This window comes from Melanostigma gelatinosum (assembly GCF_949748355.1).
Source record: "Melanostigma gelatinosum genome assembly, chromosome: 16".
NCBI lineage: Eukaryota > Metazoa > Chordata > Actinopteri > Perciformes > Zoarcidae > Melanostigma > Melanostigma gelatinosum.
Genome location: NC_136649.1, coordinates 15,034,534 through 15,056,543, shown reverse-complemented (window position 1 = coordinate 15,056,543; position 22,010 = coordinate 15,034,534). Strand labels below are relative to the sequence as shown.

The window sequence follows — 22,010 nt, the reverse complement described above, 5'->3', positions numbered from 1 at the left end:
ATGTATTATTTTATTAAGCTGATTACTTGACTCTTGTGTTGGTTCGATCATGAACAGTTCAGTCATCTCGTTGACCAATCATGCTATACCTGTATTTACAATTGGTTCACTTATTCACTGAAAGATTCAGTAGCCGGCTGTAACTAATGATTCACTTTCAAAATTATATCTAGTTGTATGTCACTGGAATAATGTCGAAAATAAATGTATGACGTCATGTTCCTGATTGCTTTTTCTTACCGAGTTGCCATCGATAACCGACAAGTGAGAACGAGTAAATTCAGGAGTCGGTGCTCTGTAAACGGATCTGACATCTTGATGGTAACAGCAGCTAATGAGGCTCACTCGCATTAAGTGATCAAGTGGATTAAAACAGGGGTTCTCTTTTGTAGGTGTTTTAGGTTTTTCTGCGTTTGTGGTAAATTAACAACAAACAGTGGTCGATGATTATAAAAACACTGGTGAACCATAAGAAAGCCTTGATTTGACTGCAGTCGTTCATCAATAAATTCCTTGTAATTTGTCACCACAGACATCTTTGAGGCAGTCAAAAAACAACAAAACATTTTTTTCATGCAAAAAAACATTTTATTTTGCTTTTAAATGCAAAATGTGTGTAAAAAAAAAAAGAAAATAAATCACAACCACAAATGATTACCGGTAGTTGAAAGAATTGTTTTGAATAGGACAGACTGATAAATACAGCTCAGCAGCCAATATTTCTATGAACAATGTCTCATTACCCAAGTCAACAGCCTATACATTCATCCTCTTTTTTGGCCATAACAATGGTAAAATACAGTTTTTACAGTCCAAATTCAAGATACCACCACGTGTATTAGTTTGTAAATAATAAATACCTCATTGTGAGGAAAGAACATCCTTTGCCAAGGCTATCCAGGAAATGTTCCTACCATTTAATATATAGAATAAATATTAGTTTCCACTTTAATATCCATAGCGCTCTGTCTAACAAGACGCTTTGATCACTATGAACAATTAATCTCAACATGTTTAACACCTTTTGACTCGTCTACCGTACCATAGCGTCCCATGTACAGTTAAACAGCAACGTCAGTCTTTGCTACCTCGTGTTTTGCACTGTGGCACTGTGTCAGCTGCTCCTCAGACGAACAAGGTCCCATCAAAGAACGGAGACTTCAAAACATTCGTCATCCGGTGCCCTTAAAAGACAGCATGTTCTGTATTCATTTTGCAGTCGCCATGTCTAGAAGAGACAAGAGAGAGACTGAAAAATAGCTTATTTCGGTTGGAATTACACAATAAATGACAGAATATCCTCGTAACTATATCTTCAAGATATTTGCTTCGCATGAATCAAATATTTACTGAAACTGAAGAGAAGGACTATCTTTCATTGCAGAAGCACTGATCAACACTGAACATGGAAAGCACTCACGGTTAATATTTGATCATTTTCCAAAGCTATTGTTTAAATGCTCAAAAGTCAACATTGATTTGGTTTGTAAGTGAAATATCAGCAAGGGCATCATGCATAGGTGTTTTACCTTTGCACGCTTCATAGAGCTGTAAAGTATTTGAAGTAAAGGTTATTGTTGTTGAATATCAGCAACACTTAAAATGCATGTTGAATGTCTAAAGTACGAGGTATCTGAAGTTACTTTATCGTCCTATTTTCAGAATATGTTTCATTAAAGCGTCCAAAAGTCCTCACATTTCCTCCCTTAAACTTTTCTTGTTGGATGTTTTGGGATTTGGAGGCGAGCGCATCTTTAAATCTACAAAACTATCAGATGTTACTTTTCAGTCCTCACCTCATTGTGTGGTGTACAGTGATGGAAGTCCACCATTTCTGAGACTAACATTTCGGATCTTGTTGTGTAGAGTTGTCTGGGGATCTGTGGAGACAGAGAGTAGACGGTGTTTACAGCGTGCTTCATTAATATATTATAGACCCAGAGGCAATGTGAACAAAAGCAGTAGAAGGGTCTGCCAGAAAGAGAGATCTACCGCAGGAGATTAAAGCTACAGCTGCTACAGCTCAGTGTTACAACTTTACACCTTCGTTGGATTTGGAAACAAAGCGTCGTCAAGGACGTGGATAGTGTGCAACTTTAAAGTGATTAAGAAAATGTGTATGATTCTGTGTATCAAGGCCTTTATGGAACTACTGAAGTATATTTAATTACCATTAAAGCCATATTGAGCAGTGTTTAACACTAAAAGATGCATCAGATCGTTTTTGATGGTGAGTGTAAAGTTCTAGATGCAATACGAAGATGAAACGTTTGGAAGATGAGAGGAAGGAAAACAAGCCAATCGAGCTTTTGAGAGTGTCTTAGAGCGTATTAATTCATATTACTGAAGTTTAAAGGCTTGAGGTTAGTCGTTTAGTCATTTGTGCACATACAGCACAGTGTACCTCAATACTCAGATGTATATTTTCAATTGAGGCAAAATGTTCTTGTTCAGACTGTTGGGATTGGGAAGAAGTAGAACTTGAAGAGTACGGCAATGTGGACACTTGAGTTAAGACACCATCATCATTCTCAAACACGGGGTTCACCCTCAAAGTATTCTCAAAGGCATAGGGAGCGAGGGTATGCCTACAATGTAAAGGAGATGAGGTGGTGAATATAAAAATGCGTTCAGTACAAAAACATCACTGCAAAAAGCAACAGCCTGAAACTAAAACGGTTCAAAATATGAAGAATAAAAGGGCTTGTACTTACACCAAAGCCACAGCCTCCCTGGTCTTTATACATCTCTTGTCAATGAATATCAAAATGCCAATGACGGCACAAACGAAGCAGAGGCATCCCACCAGGCAGGTCATAATTAGCGGAGGGTCTACTGGCATCAACACCAGCTCGTTGCAGCGTTCTCCGTGGTAGTGCCAGTATTTACCTACAGGACATCTGACAGAAAACATATGCAGGTCAGAGAGAAGCACCCTGTAAGCAGTACTTTTTCACTTTGATTGCACGGAAAAAAGTGAAACTTTAATAAATACATCATGATATGGTCATAAATATACATAAAACTGCCGAACAATGAAATGATCACAGGTGTTTTTCTTCATAATTCCAAGCTTCCCAATTCAAATTAAATTACTTTTCTAACTAAATAACTGAATAATCTTATTGGTGTATTCAAGAAAAGTCAGATATCCAATATTTATGAACTGGCTGCTGAACAGAAATAATCATTGTGAGAAATGAATCCTGTCTATTTGCTCAACGTTTACCTTCTATATGTGCGAATACAATGATTTTCACAAATCAACTCTCAACTCTTGAATGTCCTTGAACGAAGCATCAAAGAAGGGTTTTCAATGCAGTCATTGTTTGTGCTTTCAGATAGTGGCAAGTTACAACAGTGAAATGAATGCAAAGTAATATCTATCAAACAGAAAATTAAATTGTAAAGATTCAGCTAGGCTTTTGAAATGGTTAGCAAATAGGTGCAGCCTCGTGCATTCTGCAGTTAAAATGTTCAAACAAGCCGAGATCGTGCCGTCGTGTTCGTCATGTTTTGTGTACCTGCAGGTGGTTCCGTGCCCTGGGATTATTTCACACAGGCCTCCATTCAGGCAGTAGTCCGGCTGCAAAGCGCAGGTGCTCTGACACGGCAGGCCGTCCGAGCTGCTGTAGCCTGGGTCGCACAAACACTCTGCCTCTTCGGTCCAACTGTTTACAACGCAGCGTGAAAACTCGTTGCAGGCCAGGAACTTACAGGGGTCCGCTTGGTCAGCTGAAACCGACAGAGAGGAGAGAGAGACCAGAGAGAGGTGATTATATTAGTGCAGCGTCCGCCTCTCCCTCGCCGACTCAGAGCAGAGATTAGAGGGCATTTTGATTGATGTGAATGACGGTGTTTGCTTTCAATACGATGGGTTTAATGACTCCACATGCTGTCGTGAAACCTTCCAAGCAAAAAGGTGCTTTGCATTTATGCTGCGCATTACCTACAGACTGCAAAAGACAGCAGTGGGAGGATGCGTGTCTCTGACCTTGTTGCTTGATTGAACATGTCACTGTGAGAACAGATGTTACTGTATTGTTCTTCTGATGTCTGCATCCTTCAATCACATAGTACAAAACAGGGATTCTGATGTAAGGACATTTCACCTTGTTCCACTTCCAACGAGCGACTGTCGATCTCAATGTCGAGGCGTTTAGAAGCCGCGTTGCAGAAGTCTTCGAGCACACAGTGAACAGCTTCTGTGACATTATAAGGTACCGGTTTGTCCAGTTTCATCTTGCTGTTTACCACAACACTGCCGTTCCTGAAGTTGAGAACTTCCAGCTGCTTAAATCCAGTCAAATTGGATTGTAGATATGGCAGAAGCTGTGGGGAAAATAGAGGAAAGCTAATTAATGTTTTTATTTAATCTCTTTGTTCAACTATTCTCTTTACACTTTTCAGAGGATGTACTGAAATTCCTCATTTTAAAAGGTTAGCGTTTCTATGCAGCTAATGATCAGTGAGTGAATATAGCGTACCTGGAAAGCAAAATTGATTTTGTCTTACAGGGCGAAAAGGGAATCATTTTCAATCGTAAGAGGACGAATATTCCCACTTGGATATTTAGGTTAATGAAATGATATCAGATGCGTGTCAGTGTCAAGTGTCAGTAAAGATTTGTGTCCACATTTACCTGTCATTTTACTTCCACATTGACAGTATTGAGGTTGTCGTAGCACATCTGATTTTTGAATTATTCAGGTCACATTTTACAGTGTGAACGCTATGCATAGGTCATAATTAAATTTTGATGCGAGCATGAAATCCTGCCATTGCTGCACTGACTGTGTAATTGGATCAAGAACAAAATTAGGGTTAGTTTCATAAGCATTGGTGGAAGAACACAGAACATGCTATTTCTAGTCGGTGAAGAACACGAGAACAAATGAAGAGACTAGACACCAAAAAAAAGACTCGCATGACATTAAAGCTATCGCAAATCCAAATAAATATATCATATATAATATATATGATGTTCAGTTTTTATTTGAAGCACCTAACAGTAAAGTAGGTAATATAAACCAGTCTTGCCAAAAGTTAGTTAGCCTAGCTTAGCAGAGTAAATAACATGCAATAACTCTTCAGCCTCTGACTCCAGCAACATGAATTAATACGGTTGAGCTATCACTCCCTTTAAATCACATATTATATGTATTGGCAAAAAGATATTGCATTAAGGTTTACATCTTACATATCTGTGAGTTAAGATAAGTTTCTGTAGTTGCCTTCTGCCTTTGTAAGGCAGTAAGAGTACACAGCATCACCAACTATTGGTTTAAAAAAACATCTGTGCAGTAAAATCAAATCTATGCAGCCACATTTGAACTCATATATTACATGTTCCACATTGTTGCATTAAAAAAATATTCCCACTGACTCAGATAACCGGGAAACCCATCTTTTAAGACTATGGACTCGGACTGATGGCGGTGGTGGTGGCATTTAGGTGGGAGGAAGTCAACCAGCTGAAGTAATGGACCCGCATCAATGTTCATCGATCTGGACCGCTCTCCTTCCAGCCACTTCACGTTCACTACAGACGAGGCAAACATCAAAGAGCCGAGAGTGTGCGAGGGAGAGATTACGGCGCTCTAGCTGGCCTGGCTGTCAAGCGGGAGATAAGAGGCCTGAAAGAGCTCTGCTCTGATCGGGTTACTTCACTTATCACTGGCAGACAGTTTACCGGGGGCTAGTTCCCTATTGTTAACTCTGAGCAAGTACGAGGTTCCAAAATACCAAACAAATGGGCAACGGCCTGCAGTACAACTAGGCACACAGCTTGCTATTTGCTCATCCAGTTTTCTACACAACCACATATGCTTCTCTGAGGTTACGCATGTATCTACTGGTTCTTGTTTTGGAAAAACTGATTAAACATCCCTTCTCTGATGTTGAAAAAAAACAGAAGTCACAAAGAATATAATGGCGCCATGGAAACGTTTTTAAAATGATTTAGCGTACCAAATAAAGTAATTCCAACCTCCATGTCCAATTTTATTGGTTGCTTTACAAACCAGTAGGTACAGGAGTAATGGAGGCAAACAGGGTGAATTGCAAGCCGCTGTAGGCTAATGGTTTATATATGTATTCATATATATGAAACTGAGAGAAAGTGAATGTACAGTATCACATACGGGGTCCGATATCCAGCAAAACATTACGTCCATTTAAATGGGCTGCGGAATATATATTATTTGACATTTCTTCATTATTCTTCCTGCTATCTTTCATTGATTTATGAGCCAACTCAGACCAGTTTAAAATATTTGTTTCAAAGTGTCCCATCTCTGCCTAATTTGCCCATTTAAAGGAAGATATGTTCACTATTCCTAATGGGATAATGAGAATATTAGACGGTAAATACTTACCACTTCAAACGTCTGACCACATTAGTTTTGCCAGGAAGCTAAATACATCGATTATTGAGGAAAGCTGCAGTAACCACGGTTTGCGCAACCATTAAAGGATTGGAGATGGAGTGTTTTTTTCATTATTGTTTTGGATTTTTGTATGCAATTTCTGTCTACTACTTCATCTATTCATATCTCTGATATGTGCAGACATTTATTTTTACGATAATAGGGAAAATTATGCATTCTGCATGAAATCAAAACAGATCAAATTCATGACATGAATTATGAACTTTGCAAGTCTTGTAAAACATATATACAAATAAGTGAAACTTCTTGAGAATTTATCAAAATATAACACATTATTAATTATTTATCTTAGCCCTATATCAAAGAAACTCAAGAAACGAATTCCACATGTAGTAGCTCACGTTCCCTCTGCTCCTTGGCATTGCAGCAAACACACAATCCAATTTGTATCGATGCACCTTCTCAGTTTGAGGCTGAGGCCTTTACATAACACAGATCGAGGGCACAGGCCTAAAAATATGTCCCCTCCTTCCTCCTCGGGGTAAACCTTGAAACTAAATAGGGATGCCAAATGATGATCCTTGCTTTGAAGTACGCTAATAAGGCACAGTCTTCAACCACCACCACTTATTTAGAGAAAAAGGAGTAATATAACAAATGGTATAAAAGGGAACATCCCAGCAATGATTAAACATTACGTGCATTTACACACAAATGCTCGAAAACTAAATGACCTCCACCAGTATGTAATCTATTTTATTTCATTGTCTTATTGTTAGTAGTACATATACAAATAGTCTGTGTTTTTAACACCAAATAACCATCACAGTAATTCTGCTGCAACATGCATACAGATGTAACCTGACTGATGTCGCACATAAACATAAACATACACTTATAGTCCCACAACTGATCGATATTGAGTGTATGCTACCTTATGATGCAAAGCAACGTCAACAAGCAGCCACACCAGAGAGCTTGCCTGTTCAAAGATGTTTTGCTTACTATTTGACATTTTGGGAAATGTATCTGGTTTCTGCCAAGAGTTAGATGAGAAGATTGATATAATTTTCATGTGTGTCCACTTAAATATAAGGCTATAGCCAACAGCCAGTTAGCTTAGCTTAGCATGAAGACTGGAACAGGGGGAAACAGCTAGCTTAGCTTTGTCCAAATAACACAATCCACTGACAAAAGGTGAAGTTTTGTGATTTTACATTTGACAGTGACAGTATCAGAGAGCACAAAGAGCTTTAGAGTTGTTGGAAAGTAGACTTTGTTCACTTTGGACAGAGCCATGCTAGCTGTTTTCTCCTGTTTCATATCTTTATGATCAGCTTCGCTAACCGGCTGCTGGCTCCAGCTACATATTGAATAGATATATATATGAGAGCCGTTTCAATATTCTCATCGGTTTTACTTTTACTTCCATTTTGCATTTTTACCTCTTTAAATTTCCACTTAATAGCGGAAGCTTCTTTTTATTTTATAGCCCAGAACTTTGGACAAATCCCGAGCAGACACAAATTGTACAAAATGACGTGTTGAAATATGAGTCAAACTGAATCTAAAAGAGTCCCTGGAAAAGCCAAAGGTTTAGCACAATTCAAAAGGTTAAGGCAAAACACACAAAAACAAGCTTGCAAACATTAGAACCAGACTCACAGATAAAACCAATAGACATGAGTAGCTGCAACAGGAAGGTCTAATGTCTAATGTAAGGACAAAAGCAAAAGCTTAAAACTAAAGCTGAGTACTTCAGAAATGTTAGGTGCTTTCAGATTGTTAGAAACCGCATCTCAAAAAGGTTAGTTAAGAAATAGAAAGGTCATGCTCTCTCTGAGGCATTGGAGATGTAGTTCCAATATAGAAAAAAAATACCGGTATGGAGGCTAACGTCTTCTGTCTCCCAGGTCCAGATTTACTGGAAGCTCCAGGGTTTGGCGAGTTTCTGGACCCAGAGTGCTGTGTCTAGGCAAGGCAAGGCAAGGCAAGTTTATTTGTATAGCACATTTCAACAACAAGGTAATTCAAAGTACTTCACATAAAACCATTAAAAGCATCAAAACATAAGGCAAAAGAAAAGGAGATTTAAAAACAATTAAGAACATTCATTAAAACATTAAAAAACAGTGCAAGAAATAAAATGCAGAAATGCAGGAAATTGATTAATATATGAATTGAATGTGGTTCAATTAAAGGCAGCAGCAAACAGAAAAGTCTTCAATCTTGATTTAAATGAGCTGAGGGTCTCAGCAGACCTGCAGCTTTCTGGGACTTTGTTCCAGATATGTGGAGCAGAAAAACTGAACGCTGCTTCTCCATGTTTAGTTCTGACTCTGGGAACAGAAAGTAGACCGGTCCCAGACGACCTGAGGGGTCGGGATGGTTCATAAGGTAGCAGCAGATCAGAGATGTATTTTGGCCCTAAACCATTCAGTGCTTTGTAAACCAACAGCAGCATTTTAAAGTCAATTCTTTGTTGGACAGGAAGCCAGTGCAAAGACCTCAGAACTGGGGTGATGTGGTCCACCCTCCTGGTCTTAGTGAGGACTCGAGCTGCAGCGTTCTGAATCAGCTGCAGCTTTCTGACGGACTTTTTACAGAGACCTGTAAACACACCGTTACAGTAGTCCAGTCTGCTGAAGATAAATGCGTGCACAAGTTTTTCCAAATCCTGTTGAGACATAAATCCTCTAATCCTTGATATATTCTTCAGGTGATAGTAGGCTGATTTTGTAATTGTCTTGATATGGCTGTTCAGGTTGAGATCTGAATCCATAACTACACCTAGATTTCTGGCTTGGTTTGTGGGTTTTAACATCAGTGACTGAAGCTGAGCGGTGATTTTCAATTGTTCGTCCTTTGTACCGAAAACAATTACTTCTGTTTTATCTTTGTTTCATTGAAGAAAATTCTGGCACATCCAGTTGTTGATTTGTTCAATGCAGTTACCCAGCCCTTGTATGGGATTATAGTCCCCTGGTGACATAGTTATGTAGATTTGTGTGTCGTCTGCATAATTATGATAACACACTTTGTTGTTTTCCATAATCTGAGCTAGTGGAAGCATGTAGATGTTGAACAGAAGAGGCCCCAGTGTTGAACCTTGGGGAACACCACATGTCATTTTAGTCAGCTCCGATGTGTAATGAGCCACAGACACAAAGTATTCTCGGCCCTTCAAGTAGGATTCAAACCAGTTAAGTGCTGTGCCAGAGAGTCCCACCCAAATTTTTAGTCTTTCTAGGAGTATGGCATGGTCGACCGTGTCGAATGCAGCACTGAGATCTAGTAACACTAAGACTGAACTTCTGCCATTGTCTATGTTTAAGTGGATGTCGTTGAAAACCTTCCCTCTCTGCTCCCCAACAGAGTACAGTGAGATGCGGCCTGTAATGGTCGAAGTGTCTAAGTGAAACAGAATAATGTCTTTATACTGCGGACACAATGTCTCCTCTGAAATTAAATCATAAGCATACTGCAGATTTGATCAAGAATTTGGCGATTGGTTTATAGCCATATCAGACTTTTAAGACTTTTATAAAAAAATAAAATCTGTTCAAGAAAAAAAAATGAGTTCATTATAATTTGCTGTTCATTTTAAGATTTAAAAAATGTGAGGAAAAGGCTTTTTGCAAAGTGCATCCTCACTTGCCCAGGAAAACAAGATTTAGATTGAGCACCAACTTAGGGCTACTGTAAAATATCCATACTCTACTAGTACAACTAAAATAGCATATAAAATGAAAGTTTTACAGTATTACACAAATGTGCTTTCATCACACATTTCAGGTTGGGTTAAAAAAGCAAATATGACAACGAAGCATGCAAAATCATGATATCCAACACAACAGCTTGTGTACCTACCAGCTCAAGAAAGGTATTCTCCAGTGATTTATACTCTGGGGAGCTCTTGTTGAACAGGCCATCAGAAAACATCATGTTAGTGACCCTCAAGCTAAAGAAAATCACTAACTCTTTGCCCTGATCCACTGCGGTCATCAGAGGGCTGCTGACTTGTCTCAGAGCCGGTGCAGCCGTCGATTCGTACGGGCGTTCGTCAGACTCTGAGGGGAATCCACTCTCTTCTTCCAGAGGCTCGGTCACTTCCACCTCCATCCCGTTCTGAGTTGACCCTATGTCATCTTGAATGTTTGGGTCCTCAGGAGGCAAGTCTGTTGAGACCGGGGCCGCTCCACTGTGCCCTCCACTGGACTCATCTCTGTCCTCGGGTGCTTCGCCGCTCTCCACAGAGGATGGCGAAGGCTCACTCACATCTGATTCTGGTTCAAGGCCTTGGAACACATCCTCGTGAGAAGACATTGTAGAGACTGGGACTTTTGCTTCTATGACAGATACCTCAGTAACTGTGGGATCTGCAGACCCTGGCAGGTCCAGGTTAACCTCAACAGGTGTATCAGTAATTACTTCTTCTGGTTGGGAGTCGGGGGTCGCTAAGGGAAGGTCCTCATTCTGTTCGCCATCAGCTGGTTCAGGTTCTTTTAAAATAAAACAATCAGAAAATAAGTTTTAGGACCAGGAGTTACTTTATGTGTGAAAGAAATATACAGGTACACTAATTATTATATACAGGTATTATTGCATTTAGGCGGTACACTCATGCATCATGTTACTAGAGCTGTACCATAGTTCAAAGCGTCAGTCATAACAATGGCATTCAAATTCTAAATCATCATTTGAATGATGTGCAGCTTCTTTTTTTTGCATGTCTAGTTTAAACCTTGTATTTCTGTATGGTTGCAGATCTACATTGGGCTACACTAATCTTTGTTTCACCTTTTACCCCAAACTCAGCTTGACAAACCGGGTACATTTGGTATCGCTGGAAACACCACTAGAGTTCCAGTTGAAGTTCTGCAGGTTTGAACAAAGTTTGACTGCACAGCATGAGTTTGTAATGACTCGACCACCAGCAGGCCGCTGCTTGTTAATGGGTTTTAATATGATGTATTGCCTCAGCAGGGAGAATCTTCCATGCGCAAAACCAAACCATCAAGTCTAATTGTACTGCCATTTCCATTTCCCATGAGAGGTGAGTGTTCTGTGCTTATATGTGTTAGTAAAAGTAAAAAATAGGTCACTCTGTATTTCAGGGGTGTCAAACTCATTTTCACTCTGGGCCACATCAGCATCACGGTCGCCCTCAAAGGGCCGGTTGTAACTGTAAGACTGTACAACTAACTTCTCCCTAACATATTGTTAAATAACTCTCTGCATTTGATTATTGTTCATTCAAGTGTAAAAATATTGTGCTTGCAGTTATATAAATGAAAAATGATATTTAAACACATTTCTGTTATTATAACATAAATCATTTTAATTGAGGGTTAAGAAACCCACATTACTCTATCAAAGATCAAACTATTAAAGAAAATAACAAAGACAAATGTCATCAAACACAAGTTATTCCATTAACTTTGTTCAAAGCTGTTTGTGTCACCTCTCTGCATCACTAATGTTCCTCCCTGTCGTCGTCCTGTGCATGGCAGCTACATCTAAGAGCTCTTCACTGAGAGTCAGGTCTGATGAACATGGATAGATGATGTATCCGTGTTGTCTGCTTTCATCAACAGTTAATTCAAAATACAAGTACCTGCTCGTCTCTTAGCTGCTGTGTTGTTAGATTGCTGCTAGTTCATGAACTCGGTCTGCGATGGTGTTTCTTCACAAACTGACATTTGTAAAAGTCTGTATCTGGCCGGAGCACTCACATCCTTCAGCATGCACTGGGCTGTAGCTGTGTAAATATATTCTGCTGTGATTGCAGTCTGCCTTTTAATTCTTGGACAATTTGATGTTTTTCTTGGAGGCTAAATTTAGCTCCGTGTTTGGTGTCAAAATGCCGACGTGAATTGTATCCTTCATCACCGACACTGCCTCATAACACAGAAGACAGACCCGTTTTTCTCCTTGAAGCACAAATAATGTATTCGCTTTCCCATCTTTCATTACATTTTCTTCCGTCTGCATAAATTTTTCTCTTCATGGACATTTTGGGATGATTTGTCGATCTTTTTCAATTGTTGGAAAACCTCTTTTCGGGCTGTTGCCTCTCCTGTCCACCTGTTGTGATAGTTTTAATGTCGGTACACAGACAACATGCTATCACATAATTTCAACTTTCTATCTCATAATTTCGACCATGGCGATACTTTTATTTTCAAGTCTAACTTTTAATTATTTTTCCAAAAAAAATAAAAAATTGTTTTCTGGGGGGTTTTTGCTGGCGGATTCGCGGGCCACATAAAATGACGTGGCGGGCCGGATTCGGCCCGCGGGCCTTGTGTTTGACACGTGTGCTGTATTTGGACTGTCCAGGGCTGATATTCACTGTCAAGTGACTTTACTGTGTCACCAGAAGGTCTGTGGAGTTTCATGCTTGCGATAGTGTAAAATTAAGATTAACATTCACCATCCAGTGAAAGTTACTCTCAGGTTGGGGTTAATGTTAGAAATTGGGCTGTGTTACATAATGTATAGGCATACAGAAAAGAGATGCTTCTTCACCACCCAGTGTGGATCAATACTAGACTAACCAATTCAAGTGTTGTTAAATGGTAATAAAATAAAAAGCAGCATAGTTTAAGATCAATCAGAAAGATATAATTCGAAATTGTTTTTCATCGAATATTTCTTTCTCCATTCCCAATAAGTAATTTGGATTGTTTGTATTTTAGAGATTTATATTCAGACAATTAGTCATTTCTTTGGCATCAACAATTAAGATTCAAATGTACTTCTCCCTCTTACCCTCCTAGCCTGGGGATGTTTTTTTTGTATTACCCCGATCAGCTGTTCCTTATGCTGTGTCTCTAGACAATAACAGCATCCTCCCACCACTTTCTTCAGATTCTCAGAAGAACCAAGACTTAGAAACCAGACAGCAAAGTGTGGGCTAAGTTGTGGTTGAATCATGAGGTTCTTCCTGTTTTCTGTCAATGGCTCTAAATGGAGTCCAAACCTCAGTCTAATTTTGCTACTCAATCAAGCTTTGAATTCGTAAATGTGTCTCTCCTGATTCAACTTCAACATCCTGTTTTTAAAACAACATTGAACCTGAAGTAGCCTTACCGTCTATCACCGGTCCTTCAGGTTCAGCCTCACGTCCGTCATCATGCTCAGTTGCTGGTATCTCCCCCACCTCTGGCCCTGCTTCCTCTTCCTGCTCTGTGACGGTTTCCAGTTTTGTGTCTGGTTTCATAATGTCACCGGGCTGCTCAGCAGCATCTTCTGTGGATTCCTCCTCTGCTGATGACATTAAAGGAGTCTCATCAGTGATGGCAGGGGTGCTTTCTGGGACGACGTTTGGGATGAAAGGCACAAAGGTGTGTGTTTCTGGTTTGGTTGTAGAAGCTTCCAACGAGTTTTCTAACACTGCCACAGTGGGGAGAAAAGTTTGGGTGGGAGTATTGCCCGCTGTCGGCGCCTGTGCGGTGTCTTCCTCCAACACGGCACTCTCGACAGGCTTCATGCCGAGCTCAGCAACTGGATACACCGTGGTTACTGCAAAGGAAGCGTTAATGCATTTATACAGCTTTAAAATCTTATTCTGAGCATTAACCTGTCATGTTATTCAATAATGTGATATTGTACTTACCAGCCTCAAAGCTGAGTGTCTGTATGTCCAGCGGTAGTAACAGTTCCTGTTTTAAGGCCTTTACGATAATTTGCTTCAGGTTAGGGGCATTTACATCCTCGTCATTCTCAGGTTCCACAAGACCGTCAGGTTCATCATGCAGCTCTGTTTCTCCATTAAAGACCACAGCGTAACGCACAGACACATCCTCTGAGCTGATAAACACAACAAATCAGGTCAGAAACACCTCATAACAGACAGACCTGACTGCTAATGGATGGAGTCATATCCCAATATAGGACATTTTTGGGGATGTTATCGTTTCTCTTGAGACTTAATGATAAAAGTAAAAGAAATGTATTTTTGGTATCTAATCTTTTTTTTTTTTTTTTACTGTGCTTGAATGTCAGAATCAATCATTATTACAAAGGGAAATTACAGTGCCAAAACCTTTAAGAAAACTAAACTCACCGAAATCCAAGAATACGAATCTCTTTAAATCCTGGAACGTTTTCAAACACACGAAACATCTAAAGAAAAGAAAAACAAGAGATGCAAAAGACACATGAGCATTTTACAGATATGTTTTCATTGAGCATCAACACATCAGCCAATAAAAACAACAGAGTACATTTGCATTTACTGCATTGCACGCTCTGCCACAATTGGTTGACTATCAATTAGTAATCGACAGAAAATGAATGCGAATTATTTTTAAGAAAATTGGCAAACATTCCCTGGTTCCAGTGTCTCAAATGTGAGAATTGTTATGCTATTCTTCCACTTACCCAAAAATGCAGTCATATGGTCACAACAAGCAGAAAGTGAAGATTAGTGGCCTCTATAGTATGCGCCAGGGAGCTAATTAGGGGATTGGGAACAGAGGTGCATCTGGGTGCGAAGGTGTCAGGTGAGAGCTAAAGGTCGAAAGACTGAAGGCTACTGCAGGGCGGGGGGGAGACATGATATACTAATGGTTTTACAGCAGTAGAAGTGATTCTTAACAGCTGTGTTTAGAGTCTCAGTCGATGCCTTCTTAGTCAAAGATAATCTACATGATTAGATCTCACTATTTCAGGCTGGTGGTCATTTAGAAGTCTTCACTAAAGTCCCTTACACATGCTACAATCAATCAGGGCGAGAGTTACACTTATTACAACGCCGTAAAAGCTGTAAGTCAAATTGATCTCATTGTAAGACATCTTGCATAACGATACAAAACTGCTGTGAAAGGACAGAATAGGGGAAAGAGGAATTTAGGCACAGAGAAGGAGGGTTTTTTTTCCAACAGGTTGCAGGGGACAAACTATACAATGCACTGTGTGCTTGTAGAGGAGGAAAAAAAGGCAGACTGCTAACATTTAGGGTCTGTAGACTCACACTCTGCTCTCACCTTGTCTGTGAGCTCTCGTATGATGTCACTGTGGTGAGCTGTTGGGTCTCTGAGCAGCTTGCTGTATGTCGGATCCGCGATGGTGACTCTGAACTCGACAATGTACTCCTCGTAGTTCTCTTTTATCATGTTGCGGTCTTCATCGATCTGGAAAAACAACCGCCAAATGGTATTGTTAGACTAATGCTACCTGATTTTGCATGTGCTTGGATTGTTAAATATTTAAAACCTTAAATTATGATTCTGAAACTTTGTGGGTTAATTTACCACTTCAACTTCCGTCGGTAGCAGAATCAGCGGGGGTGTCCAGGTGCCTGAGATAAAACAGGGATCCATTAGTAAATGTATAACGTCATTATGATAATGTTTTGATAGATATTAAGTTCATGAAGTAATTTAATTGCTTTCACTAAACAATATTGGTGCATTAGTGTTCAACTCACAATCCCTTCCTGCCTCGGTGGTTCCAGCGATTCTGGAAATAAAGTGTTTTTGTGACAAATTCAGTTAGATCAATATTTTCTGAACTACATTTGTGAGTTAGTCAGGAATCCTTACACTTTTAACCAATGTTTATTTTTTGCCAAATATCTCAAATACTCCCTTTTCTGGCTGGGGTGGCCAAGAATTAGTTGGTTCGAACACCCTTTGAACATTTTGAGCAGAGGCGCTAACAGCTGCCTAATTGCCTCCGGATATGAAAACACTGATAATCATTTACCACTTTGCAGTGTTAAAACCATACAAAACATTTTTACCTAAGAACATATTTTTGGTTCACAGGAAACTCACATTTAACACTAAATGTTTGTACATACCCTTCCATTTCAGCGGCTACTCTCTAGAAATAAGAAACAAAGAAATCAACTATTACAGATTTACACTGAAGAGTGACGAGGAAACTACATCGCAGTCTGAACATATGAAGGTAGCTGTGTTCGGGTGCTTGACTCACTTCGGCCACCATATCCAGATGCTCCTGAGAGCTGCTGAAGTTCTGGGCCAGGTCGTCCATGCAGAGGTTCTCATGCTGGCAGGTGTAAAGCCAGGCACTGTATTCCTCTGAGTTTGGGACTCTGTCCAAGAAGATCCGAAACGCTTCCCAAATCGCTTCCTGACAAACTGAAGAGATGTCACATCATTTTTTGTTTTGACTTTTCTCAGAAAATATGAGAAATAAGTATGAATGAGACACCACCTAATCTTATGTTTGAAAAAAACATGACTAGACAGGGCATTACATATATTTGCAACAAGGATGGAAATTACAGCATGGCGAAATCAAATGACTGAGGATAAAGAGGATCGCTGGTATTGATCTTGGCATCTCTGCATGTGGGGAGTTTGCTTTGATTGAGCGATTTAAGATTATTGTTCCCCTCAGAGAAACATTTCAGAGCAGCTTTACATATGAATACACAGCACACAACAGTCTACAATGGCGCAGTGCTACAATAAATCACAAAACACATTTAACATTATATAATCGGGACAGCACAAAAAGGTTGGAATGCCTGTTTCAGTAAATGTCAAACGGTACATTTTAATCTTTGCATGTCCGTGACAATTTTGTGAATATTAGAATCATGAGCACAAAGAGCCCCTGCAGCTTTAATGTGTGTTATCTGCCTCTGCGGGGGAAACACGCTGCACATTGTCAAATATCATGATGCCTGTGGGAAATTTATTCTCTGACAAACTCATTTCTGGATTGAAGCGATTACCTCGGATAGACCAATTTAATCTGCCTCATTTTAAAATCATACGCCACAGCAGCTGTTGTGGAACAATTTGTATTACTTTGCCATTGTAACAGCCAAGGTGGCAATCTTCTCCCCTTAAATCATCCACAATTCATCTCTCGTGGACAAAGGATATTTGCATAACTTCATTATATATCAAGTGCTTCCCTAAAACTGCAACGTTCAGTGGCATCTTGTAAATGTCACCAGCCTCTAAACAAGACAAGTAACAAACGTCTATATTAAGCTTCATGTATGCTTATGCACATACATTAAACATGTGTATGTCAAATGTTTTGGGGAACCATAAGATGTTATTATATTGCATAAAGTTACCCATCAAACAGGTTACCTCTGAGCTTGTAATATGCCCGATGGCTGCCGATGACTGCTTTCATCGTCTCCTGGGGACACACTTTGACCCCCGTGTTGAGGACCGCCGACCTCTTCGTCCGGTGTCCGTTCTGCTCTGCTCTGACATTTGTGGTGTGTCTGATCGGTCTGGAGGCTTCTAGAAAGTGTCGGTGCTTCACATCCCTGAGTCCAGAAAAACCGTGGTCATGTAGGTCTGCAAGAGCAGTCAGTGAAGTTGTAAGTTCAGGGAAGAAATATAATATTTTTTACAGTGTTCAGCACATGAAGTTTAAGGAAACAAAACATGGATTTCACCCGAGACCCGAACAGTATCATATGTGTGTATGTATCTTTAAGCTTCTACATGGGCTTGTACTTCCCACACTGAGTCAGTTCATGTTGATTAATGTGCACTGTCCCTGGTAAATAAAGGAATCAATAAAAATAAACAGATACATTTCAATGAAAATCTTTGAGATTATTACTTTAAATCAAGGTGACTGGTTTGTATTAGGAGATACAAGTTTTTTTTTTTAGGCAACTGCAATATTAACGGCTTAACAATTAAATGACTTGTTGTATAAATAATGCAAACATAAAAAGTAGCCACTCATCTAAGACATTTGCCCTTATGGATGAAAGCTAAATCACAATTGCAAATATTTTTTTGCCGGCAACAAAATACTTAGTTTGCGCTGTAACAAGCAAAGGGTCGTTTTAAAAAGGGGCACTTCACCAATATCACACACACACACATCAGTTTAACTGTTACAGGGAGTTGTACTCATTCTGTGAAAAAGGCAACAACCCCGAAGACGTCAAAGTGATGTCATCTCATATTGAGCTTGAGACTTTTAAAATATTGACATGAAACTTGTCTTATGAACTTGGTTGTGGAGACATGGTAAGTATAGTGAAACATGAAATCGAGCTGCCCTCCTTTGCCCAATTACCAATTGCTCCAGCACTTCACTGTAAAATCCATTCGGCCTCTGCTGCATACATTTTAATTAATCTGTCTCTTGCACGTCCCCTTCATTTATATAAGTGTAATACTAAATGGCTGGAGTTCCCTTTAAATATCTATCTGTGCTAGTCGTGTGGTGTGTATCCAGGAATCAGGCCGTTAACACCAACTACCACAGAGGAGCATTCAATTTAACGATTTACCCATTGGCATCTTTCCAGCCCTCTTACAGTCAGTTAACTACTGCTCTGCTGCTGCCTATAAGTAGCATTTGGTTTTGCAGTAAAAAGTATATTATACACAGAGGGTCCCTGAGAGTCTATTTCGGGATATTTGTGCAGAAACAAATCCTCTGTATGTGATGTTAATTCCCTTAAAGGTGCAATTTGTTACATGAGCTTTTGAATTCACTGTAGTGTAAAATTGTCTGGGGCCTGAAGCTTTGAGGAGCTGGTTTGTGACTGGAAGGTTGTCATATTGAAGGCTGCACAGATGTGTAGAGAAAGCAAACGAGTAACTCTCTCTCCTCCCTAAGGAGCAGTTGCCGAGATACCCTTGGGCGACTTGCCCCATGTTGCATCACTGAAGCTCAGTGGCCAACGGATGAAGTTTCGCTGGGCAGCATCCAGGTGTGGATGTGCAGAAATGCACACATGAGGATTACAACTGAAAAAAATGGATGCGCGTGTGCAGCAAACCTTTAGATTAAAACGAATTACGGACGGATACCCATGGTGATTTTAGTGGTAAACAATCACATCAATTATGTCACTTTGATGCTGCAGACATTATGAGGAAAAATGCCCTAATTTTCTGATCACCTTCGTGACGAAAACAAGCTCAGCCTTACAGGAAGCATTACAGGAAGTAATTCCACACCACAAGCCAGCGTGCCAGTCAACTTTTTCTTTCACAGTCACCCCATTGAATAAAGCTATTTTAGAAGAAAGGGACTCATTGTGATGCCAAATGGCAAACCTCAGAGGACTTTCTAAGACAATAAGCCAGGATTTATGAGCCCAAAACAGAGACGCAGGGACATCGGACCAAATAATGGACTGTGCCTCCTCTGGATTAGGGAAGAGAATAAAGATAAAAGAAAAATATAAAAAGCAAGCGAGTGTAATTAATATATTCACGATTACATTGGTATCAGACAGGGCTTTTAGCTGGAGATGTTGCATTTTCATGAAGATAAACAAGACAAGAGGGAAATCTTTGTGCATTATTAACGCATATTCTCAACAGCCATTAAGTCGTGCTTATTGAAGGTAGTCATGGCCGGCAGGCTGAACACTGGACCAAAAGCAGAGGCAGAACAAGACAGAAAGACACAATATCATGAACACTTGTACGAGCTAATGCAACACGTTAGCCCAGCTGCAACATTAACTAACATACACTGGCCAGAATATAGTATTGCAAGATATTGAGCGTGTATTTGGATGTAAAACATGTTTCAACTGTTGGTCCAAAAGAAAAGAAAAAGATCACCTTGAGCTGTGGTTTGGGCTTATTATATTCGAATCAAACACAAAATAATCAAGTGATTTACCAATAATGAAAGTGATCATTACTTACAGCCATTATAACCATAACATTAAAATAATCATTTTGATGATTACTACAGTTTAAGATATTTAACGTATCTTTGTTTGTGTTGTTGGACTGTGTTATATTATAAAACAACTCGATGCTGAAACAAGGAAACATTGTATTTTCATCATGTCATTGTGACATGAATATGTGATGGAGTAGCTGTGGAGGCTGACAAGCAAACAACCTTCATGAAACTTAAAATGTGTCTCTGACAGAGATGTGTGTTCAACCCTATAGCAAATTATATACACAGGTCACAGGTCGTGGTGGTTGTTGCATTGCATTCTACATATCGGTGTGTGTTGTTGCGTCCACCTTCTATATGTTGTGTAGCATAACTGAAGCACAACTGTGCATGCCTGCTGTATTACTCGTCATTGTTCAGGAATTTGAATTAAACTTGGAATTTAAATAAATACACAGGCGTTCATTGATATTTTGCGTGACATAAATGGTAGAGCAAGAAAAAAAAAGAAAAGAAAAGGTGTTAATCGCTGTATTACTAATATGACTGTGACCAATAATGTTTTTCTCAAATCCAAATTTGGCTCAGCGCCAAGAACATTGAAAGATTGCGTGCATTGACAGTGTCGCCTGTAGCTTTGTGGGCAAACATCCGCAAAAAGGCCTCACAGCAGAATTACAAGCCAGAAAAGATTAGCGTCCTGCGACACTGGGAACAGAATGGCTTTTGTTTCCTTCAGGATAATGAGCTCAGCAGGGCACATCACACAAAACAAGACAACCAGTGCGGACACATTTGCTATGACTGGTGAAATGATGCTATCTTTCTCTATTATAGGACCGTGCTCATTTAATTCATGGTGAATATTCATGACCTTAAAAGTGGCTTAACAGTGCCTGACATTTAAAAAAAAAGAAAGAATCAAAGATCTGTCTGAGGATGAGGTAAACCTTTATAGTTTGCAGAGAGAGAAAAATAAATAAATAAATCCTAAAAATAAATGAATCCTATTAATAAGATATATAGCAGAGTTAAACACTATTTAAACTGTTGCCCATGAAGTGAATAACCACCTCTTCAAGTCCCGTCTCATGCAAGACCTCATTGATAGAAAACCTGCAGGAAGGTCTCCATGCCAAGGAATAATTTGCCATTTACGACACATAAAGTAATGTTAATAGTGATCTTTTTTATTTTCCAGGTTTCCAAGTTCCGTCCTTCTTGAGGCAGGTGTGTTGTAGAAAGATATTGTTGCCTGACTACTTCATTGACAGAATTACAGAATCTGTATTTGCTGAAAAATGTAATTTTAAAAGAAGTTACAACTTGCAAACATGCTACTACTTTCTCTTTCTCCAATCATAGCACAAAGTTAAATTCCTGAAAGAAGAATCTCATCCGCGCTAACAGCGATACCAGCCTCCCAAGTGGATTCTTACCTTTGATTCGACTTGCTTGCAGGGTAAACAGACACAAAGTGAAGAATAGTCCTGACTTCAAAAGCATGATGGGCTAGTTTATGTGGTTTTCAAACCCAAAGTTGTCATTTGTAAAGAGACAATATAATCCACAATCTCTTTATCTTGAGTCCATCAACAGAGTGTGCAAGAGTCTGCTCATCTGTGCCGACAAGGTCTTCAACTTGTTAGCACGTTCCAAAGGAGGGTGTCCACTCCACTCCTATCTGTGCTGCAGCTCAGTCCTTCGGCAGCAGTTCTGTTTTTGGATGCTGCTGGACCCCTGTTGACAGCTGAGGTGGCTGCATGGGTGGATGAGCGGAGGGAGCGAGGAGACGTAGAGGAAGGACGGACGGATGAACGGATGGAATTTTGGCTCAAGAGTTTCCTTGTACACTGTCAGTGTGACAACAGTGACGAGGTTAAAAAAGCAGGCACCGCTTTGAGTCGAATCCCTTTACCTTCTTGCTGCTTGTAATCCCTGCCGGGCCACGTGGCCTCATCCTGTTAACCACCTTCTGGACCCTCGTCTGTCAGCTGAGCA

The 22,010-nt window shown here is 39.8% G+C and overlaps 1 protein-coding gene across 1 annotated transcript; it reads right to left on the bottom strand.

The window, feature by feature from the left end:
- Positions 1–1,144: 1,144 nt before the first annotated feature.
- Positions 1,145–21,515, bottom strand: impg1b (interphotoreceptor matrix proteoglycan 1b; the record flags this gene model as incomplete). Its single annotated transcript, XM_079287215.1, has 16 exons — positions 1,145–1,228; positions 1,797–1,880; positions 2,405–2,588; positions 2,715–2,900; positions 3,525–3,735; positions 4,113–4,332; positions 8,271–8,360; positions 10,260–10,891; positions 13,485–13,916; positions 14,011–14,204; positions 14,461–14,519; positions 15,383–15,529; positions 15,650–15,696; positions 16,289–16,504; positions 17,477–17,692; positions 21,449–21,515. 16 exons carry the CDS (start codon positions 21,513–21,515, stop codon positions 1,145–1,147), a joined length of 3,069 nt encoding a protein of 1,022 aa, XP_079143341.1.
- Positions 21,516–22,010: the final 495 nt, after the last annotated feature.